Here is a 7,500-nt window from a genome sequence, read left to right on the forward strand (position 1 = left end):
GTGTGTGTGAGTGTGTGTGTGTGTGTGTGTGTGTGTGAGTGAGAGTGTGTGAGTGAGAGTGTGTGTGTGTGTGTGTGTGTGAGTGAGAGTGTGTGAGTGAGAGTGTGTGTGTGTGTGTGTGTGTGTGTGTGTGTGAGTGAGATGGCTCACAGGTTCAAACACAAACAGCTTTCACACAAGAACAGATATGAGACGCCACAGCCTTCAGCTCAAACACTCGATTATAAAACTGAAGCTGTCAAGTGAAGCACATCAATTCGAGCGGAGAAATCACTCCCTAAAAGACCATTTAAAGTCATCAGGTTAGAATTTACAAAAAACAAATTAGCTTTAGTTTCATATTTTGATTCAACACTGCATCAATAATAATAATAAATTATATATAAAAAATGTATTGAATATTTAAATATGAAATGTAATGATGCCCCAAATATGAAACTAAAAGCACCAGTAGGTGGCAGCAGGTCTTAAGGAGCGAGTCATTCAGAAACAAAGCAAGTGACTCTTTATGAATGAGTCACTGAATCGATTCGTTCTAAACCATAGATTCATTCAGTAATGAATCACCGCTGTGTGTCGATTGTTCTTGCAGTGGCATGTTTATTTGCGAAATTGGGCAAAAACAGACCATATTGTGTCTAAAATGTAACACAATAGTAAGGTCTTGTTTATTGATCTGCTGTATAAATCAATCTCACATTTGCAGTCGTGCAGATATTGGGGGAAAACAGCACTAATATAACGATATCATATATGATATAAATATAAGAGAGTGATTTTTGCCCTAATATCTTGAATTTTAAGCTCATATAACTGCATTCTGACAGACTTCATCATGCAATCAGTGTTAGACGACGGCCAAGTCTGGACTTTAAATGCATTAATCATTTGAATGCACTCTTTCTCCATAATGGACAGCCCTGTATAGAACACACAAACAGCAGACGCTCTGAGGAACTCTGCTCATATTTGCATGATGAGGGTAAAATGCAAATGCAGCCGCTTATCAAGCGTGTGTTTCAACCGGCTGCAGAAGAGCTGCTCACACACTCACCAGGTTGTTCTTGGTTTTGGCCACGTTGGGGTCGTCCTGTCCGAGCCGACACTCGTAGATCTCCAGCGCTCTGCAGTAATAATACTCCACCTCCTCATACTTGCCCTGATTCTGACACAACAGCGCCAGATTATTCAGCTGCTTCGCCACGTCAGGATGATCCTTCCCCAGCACCTGACACACACAGATAGAGACAAGACTCAACACAGCTGCTGTCAGTGTTTAATCACATTCTGCTGCTCAGTCCAAACACGGCAGAGATCTCAGCGTTTATCAGGAGCACTGACCTTCTCTCGGATCTCCAGAGCTCGTTTGCACAGCGGCTCGGCCTCCTTATACTTGCCTCTCTTCCCGTACAGCACTGCTAGATTATTGAGAGTGGCTGCCACCTGAAACACGAGAGCCAAAACCAGCTAAACCAGCTGACCGTGATGACCACATCATCAACACTGATCTAATGAGACACACAGCTCTGGAAGAGTGGCACTACTGCTGCATCCTCACAACAGCTTGTACGATGGCAATGAAACACTTCCGTCTCTTTTTACTTCATTTACTTTTAGCTATTATTATATTAGAATAGAATATGGAACAACATTATTAGTACAAATTAGTAATAATATAAAATTATTAAATTATAATAATAGAGATTTTATTTATAAAGTGCCTTTGCAGCATACAGAGTACATAATGAACCATAAATACAGTATTTAAATAAGTTAAAAATCAAAACAAATTAGTATTCAAAATAGTTAATATAATAATAATAATAGTATAATATAATGTATGCAATAAAATAATAATTAATATATATATAGAGAGAGAGTTCAATTATTAAGTTTTTTAAATATTTATTCTAGATACCATATTTATATATACATATATACAGTCAAACCAAAACGTATTCAGACACCTTCAACATTTCTCACATTATATCACAGTTTATTCGCTATAGTTTAGAAAATGTTAAACTGCATCAGAACTAACTGATCTTGATAATGTCAGATAACTTTGATAGAAAGGTATGTAATGAATTGGGTTGAATAGCTGGGGAAGTCGTGGCCTAATGGTTAGAGAGTCGGACTTGTAATCCAAAGGTTGTGGGTTCGAGTCTCGGGCCGGCAGGGATTGTAGGTGGGGGGAGTGAATGTCCAGCGCTCTCTCCACCCTCAATACCACGACTGAGGTGCCCTTGAGCAAGACACCGAACCCCCAACTGCTCCCCGGGCGCCGCAGCATAAATGCTGCCCACTGCTCCGGGTGTGTGTTCACGGTGTGTGTGTGTGTGTTCACTGCTGTGTGTGTGTGTGTGTTCACTGCTGTGTGTGTGTGTGTTCACTGCTGTGTGTGTGTGTGTGTGTTCACTGCTGTGTATGTGTGTGTGTGTGTGTGTGTGTGTTCACTGCTGTGTGTGTGTGTGTGTGTGTGTGTGTGTGTTCACTGCTGTGTATGTGTGTGTGTGTGTTCACTGCTGTGTGTGTGTGTGTGTGTGTTCACTGCTGTGTGTGTGTGTGTGTGTGTGTGTTCACTGCTGTGTGTGTGTGTGTGTGTGTGTTCACTGCTGTGTGTGTGTGTGTGTGTTCACTGCTGTGTGTGTGTGTGTGTGTGTGTTCACTGCTGTGTATGTGTGTGTGTGTGTGTGTGTTCACTGCTGTGTATGTGTGTGTGTGTGTGTTCACTGCTGTGTGTGTGTGTGTGTGTGTGTGTGTGTGTGTGTTCACTGCTGTGTATGTGTGTGTGTGTGTGTGTTCACTGCTGTGTATGTGTGTGTGTGTGTGTGTGTGTGTGTGTGTGTTCACTGCTGTGTGTGTGTGTGTGTGTGTGTGTGTGTTCACTGCTGTGTGTGTGTGTGTGTGTGTTCACTGCTGTGTGTGTGTGTGTTCACTGCTGTGTGTGTGTGTGTGTGTGTTCACTGCTGTGTATGTGTGTGTGTTCACTGCTGTGTGTGTGTGTGTGTGTGTGTGTGTGTGTGTTCACTGCTGTGTATGTGTGTGTGTGTGTTCACTGCTGTGTGTGTGTGTGTGTGTTCACTGCTGTGTGTGTGTGTGTGTGTTCACTGCTGTGTGTGTGTGTGTGTGTTCACTGCTGTGTATGTGTGTGTTCACTGCTGTGTGTGTGTGTGTGTGTTCACTGCTGTGTGTGTGTGTGTGCTGTGTATGTGTGTGTGTGTGTGTTCACTGCTGTGTGTGTGTGTGTTCACTGCTGTGTGTGTGTGTGTGTTCACTGCTGTGTGTGTGTGTGTGTGTGTGTGTGTGTGTTCACTGCTGTGTGTGTGTGTGTGTGTGTGTGTGTTCACTGCTGTGTGTGTGCACGTTGGATGGGTTAAATGCAGAGCACGAATTCAGAGTATGGGTCACTATACATGGCTGAATGTCACGTCACTGTCAGCTGATAAATTTAAGAACATAATTAGATAAAACCAATTTAAGCTCAAGCTTCATTTAGTTCAGTCTGTGTGTAAAAAGATCACATTAGCAATTAAAGAAAAATACACTGTATGAAGGGTTTTTGGGTAGAATATGTCACAGTTTCTTACATAAATGAACTCCTGCACCCACTAGTACAAAATATAAAAAATGATATCTGGTGTCTGAATAATTTTTGGTTTGACTGTAAATAAATTTCACTTGATGAATAAACTTATATTTAATAATTAATTCTATGAGAGAAGAGCTGTAGTTTTGATGTTATTGGGAGTCAGAATCTGATCTAATCTGTGAACTGATGGACATGACTGAATAAATACAGGTGACTTACAGCAGGATGGTCTTTGCCCAGAGTTTTCTCTCTGATGGAGAGAGCATCATTCAGCAGGTGAGCGGCCTCTTTATATTTATTCTGATCCCTGAGACACACACACACACACACACACACACACACACACACACAGAGACACACACACACACACACAGAGTGAGGTCAGCACATGACGATGATGATAGTGTGGTGAGATCTCTGTGAATCTCTCTCTCTCACCTGTACACGAGTGCCAGGATGTTGAGCATGGTGGCCACGTCTGGATGGTCATGTCCCGAGGTCTTCTCCAGATCCTCCAGAGCTTGTTTGCAGAGCGGCACGGCCACCTCATAGCGGCCCTGAGACGCGTACTGGATCACCAGGTTATGTAGCGTCCGCAGCCGCGCCGGGATCTCGTAGCCGCCCTGCTGAGCCGCCGCCACCGCCGCGCTGTTGTGCTGGTGCTGCACTGCAGGGGTCAGAGGTCAGGGCAGGGTTAATGACAGACGCTCACATGAGAGGAGCCAAAGCCAAACAAGGCAAGCCTGCAACTAGAGATGCACCGAATATTTGGCAACCGAAATTATTTGGCCGAAAATAAGGGGAAAACCAAATAAACTGTACCGAAACAATACCGTGACGCAATCAAACAGAAGCTTGCAGTAATGCAGCAAACACGTCTGCAGTGTGGAAGCATTTAAAACTGTCCGAGAAAGACCCCGAAATCATCAGAAGCACCGACAGAGAGAGACGGTTTCATGTCTCCGATGAGAAGAGGAAGGCTGCTGTTATTGCTGGTTAAAAATCACAATTAGTAAATAAACTGCAGAATGTAGTTTTCTAACAGGCATGATGGCACGTGTTCTGACGGCGCTGCACGAGCTCTTATCCAGAGTTCAGAGTCCAAAGCCTGAGGAAACTGCTCTGAAACACTGATACTCGTCAGTCGCTCAGTAACACTTTGATCAAGTTTTAAAGGCATGTGACGATATGATACGTGTGACAAACATCATTCATTAATATCAGTAGTGTAATTTTACTGTTGTTCTGTAAAATAAAATTAAAAAGACAATCATAATGACAATAATAATTTACAATCGTCCTATTAATACATTTATGATAAGATTCACACATAGTGCTCAAATTGGGATCTGTGATATATTCTAATGCTTTAAAAGAAGTCTCTTCTGCTCAGCAAGCCTGCATTTATTAGTACAGCAAGAATAATACATAACTGATTCAAGAAGCGCTCTCAAAAATATTATTTTACTAACTTATTAGTTTTAAGTTAAATTGTGCTTTTTTGGTATAATTTCTACTAGAATGTTAAAAAATGTTCAGTGTTAAGTAAATATCTTTAAATTGTTGTTTTGTTATTGATATTTTCTTTGAAAAGCAAGACAAAACAGTAAAAAGCTCATTTTGGCTATTTAATTTATGCAGTGGAGAAAACAAATTGGCAAAATGCATGAAAACATGAAAAACTGTGTTCAGCCCAGTGTTTAATTTAGTTGGGATTCAGCCAAGAATTTCCTTTCGGTGGTAAAAAAGCATACGAGCTAATGTTACTGCTCCAGCCTGGCATTAGGTACGCATCAGGACACCAGAGGCTGTTTAATTTCATGGATGTCAGCAGAAGAGAGGCTCCACTACGCTGTTCAGTTTAATGAATCCACAGGATATCTGCTAATATGTTTTACACTAAACAATACATTTGGATTGAACTATTTTTAGAGTTTACCACGGAAAAATGGCGTTTTATTAGAGAAGTCGCTGACTTCTGTGTGACAGGTGGTGCTTCTCATTCATTCCTATAGGATCCGTAAACAGTGTCACACAACTCTGACTGAGATTCAGAGACGTCAAGGCTGTACTGTGATTGGTTATTAAAGCACACGTTACGCTCTCTCCAATAATAGGTAATACAGGCCCTCTCATCTCCCTACAGTAAGACAATCTCTGGCCTGCAGGGATGTTCACTCACTTCCTGGAGTGTGTTCCTCCTCATCGTTAGGAAAGAGATCGTCCAGAGAGTCCCTGGGCGGCTCGCCGTCCTTCTCCTCCTGGACACACACAGAGACACATCATAGCTGGAATGACTGGAATTATGAGCTCTAGACCTGTACAAATTACACTCGCTGCTAAAACAAAATCACAGGTCTGGGATAAAACTCCTAAAAAAGCATCATTCATCTTTGCAGAAGGTCATAATTACAGGATAGAAACACCATGAGAGAAGCTGATTGGATTAAAACCATTAGAAAGGCTTCAGATGGACACTGTGCTGCAGATGAGCTGAAATCTACACTAACTCCAGCATTTATTAAAGCAAAGGCAATCGTGCAATATATTTTTACAGCATTATTAATCTGATCAGGAAGCGTTTCTCTGTTCTCAGAGGGTTCTGAGGGTCTGAGGAGAGCGGAGCGAATCGCTCTCGTCTGGATCTAGCTCTAGTGAGGAGTGTTTGTCAGATGATCTCACCGAAGGAGACACGTCCTCGTCGTACTTCTTGAGCTGGTTCATGAACTCCAGGTGCTTCTTCTCCTCCTCCAGCTGTGCCACGCTCTGCTCGCTCTTCTGCAGCTTCTGCTGTGTGTTGGCCAGCTCGTCTCGAAGCCACTGGTTCTCCTGACAGAGACGCCGCACCTGAGCACGCAGCTTCTGCTTCTCCGACTCCACCGCGTTCAGATGACTGGACAGAGCCATCATCACCTGCACACACACACACACACAGGGTCACATGACTGCGGGTCACTTCCTCCTGCTGTCTGTTCCATCTCTGAAGACAACATGAATCAACATTTACTGACTTTCATAATCAGGCATTTCAGCAGCTGTGGTTCTCCTTCATGTTTCTCACAGAGATTTATTAAAGGACTTTGTTAAAGCATTATAACCAAACCAACCAGCCACGAGGAGAATTAAAACACTTTAATTAAAAAAGTCACCTACTGTCCTTGGCATTTTAAAATGGATGATGCTTTTTTTTGAATGAATGAATTAGTTTTAATGGTTGTGGTTTCATTATATTGAGGTATGATTGTTTATTCTGTAAAGCACTTTGGGCAACTTAGTTGCATTTTTATAGTGCTATATAAATAAATAAAACATAACAACAATTAAAACAGAATTAAATTGGTTGTATTTAAATGTATTGTTATTTCAGTATGGCTGTAAAATCTAATAATCACGATGAATCACTTCCAAAATAAAAGTCTGTGCTTACATAATATATGTATATATTACTAATTAGGATAGTAGTAGCTTTTTATTTAATTTTTTCATTGATATGTTTATTATTGAAATGTTGTTGTTATATGCATGTGTCAATTTTATTTAATTTCTTTATTTTCTTAAATATGTGGGTAGATAGTATATAGAGTTGTAACTTTTTAGTTTTAGTTACTTTTTCTTATTTGTAAGTCGCTTTGGACAAAAGCGTCTGCTAAATGACAAAAGTAAAAGTAAAGTAAAAAAGTATGTATATATAAATATCAAATTTATAAACATGACCCTGCAGCACAAGAGCAGTCATGAGTAACACAGGTATATTTGTAGCAATAGACAACAATACATTGTATGGGTCAAAATTATACATTTCTCTTTTATGACAAAAATCATTAGGATATTAAGATCATGTTCCATGAAGATATTTAGTACATTTCCTACCGTAAATATATCAAAACTTCATTTCTGATTAGTAATAT

The 7,500-nt window shown here is 40.8% G+C and overlaps 1 protein-coding gene across 3 annotated transcripts in view; it reads right to left on the reverse strand.

Annotated features, from left to right (window-relative positions):
* LOC306884318 (kinesin light chain 1-like) overlaps positions 1-7,500 on the reverse strand; it is a 31,081-nt gene that overhangs the window by 19,046 nt on the left and 4,535 nt on the right. For all 3 annotated transcript variants that reach the window (XM_079440067.1, XM_079440068.1, XM_079440069.1), the window contains exons 3-8: positions 6,275-6,505; positions 5,775-5,853; positions 4,031-4,259; positions 3,812-3,899; positions 1,342-1,443; positions 1,055-1,228 (exon numbers count right to left, since the gene is read on the reverse strand). In XM_079440067.1, coding sequence (XP_079296193.1) covers positions 1,055-1,228; positions 1,342-1,443; positions 3,812-3,899; positions 4,031-4,259; positions 5,775-5,853; positions 6,275-6,505 — 903 coding nt within the window. The remainder of the gene's footprint in view (positions 1-1,054; positions 1,229-1,341; positions 1,444-3,811; positions 3,900-4,030; positions 4,260-5,774; positions 5,854-6,274; positions 6,506-7,500) is intronic.

This window comes from Barbus barbus (assembly GCF_936440315.1).
Source record: "Barbus barbus genome assembly, chromosome: 18".
NCBI classification, from domain to species: Eukaryota; Metazoa; Chordata; class Actinopteri; order Cypriniformes; family Cyprinidae; genus Barbus; species Barbus barbus.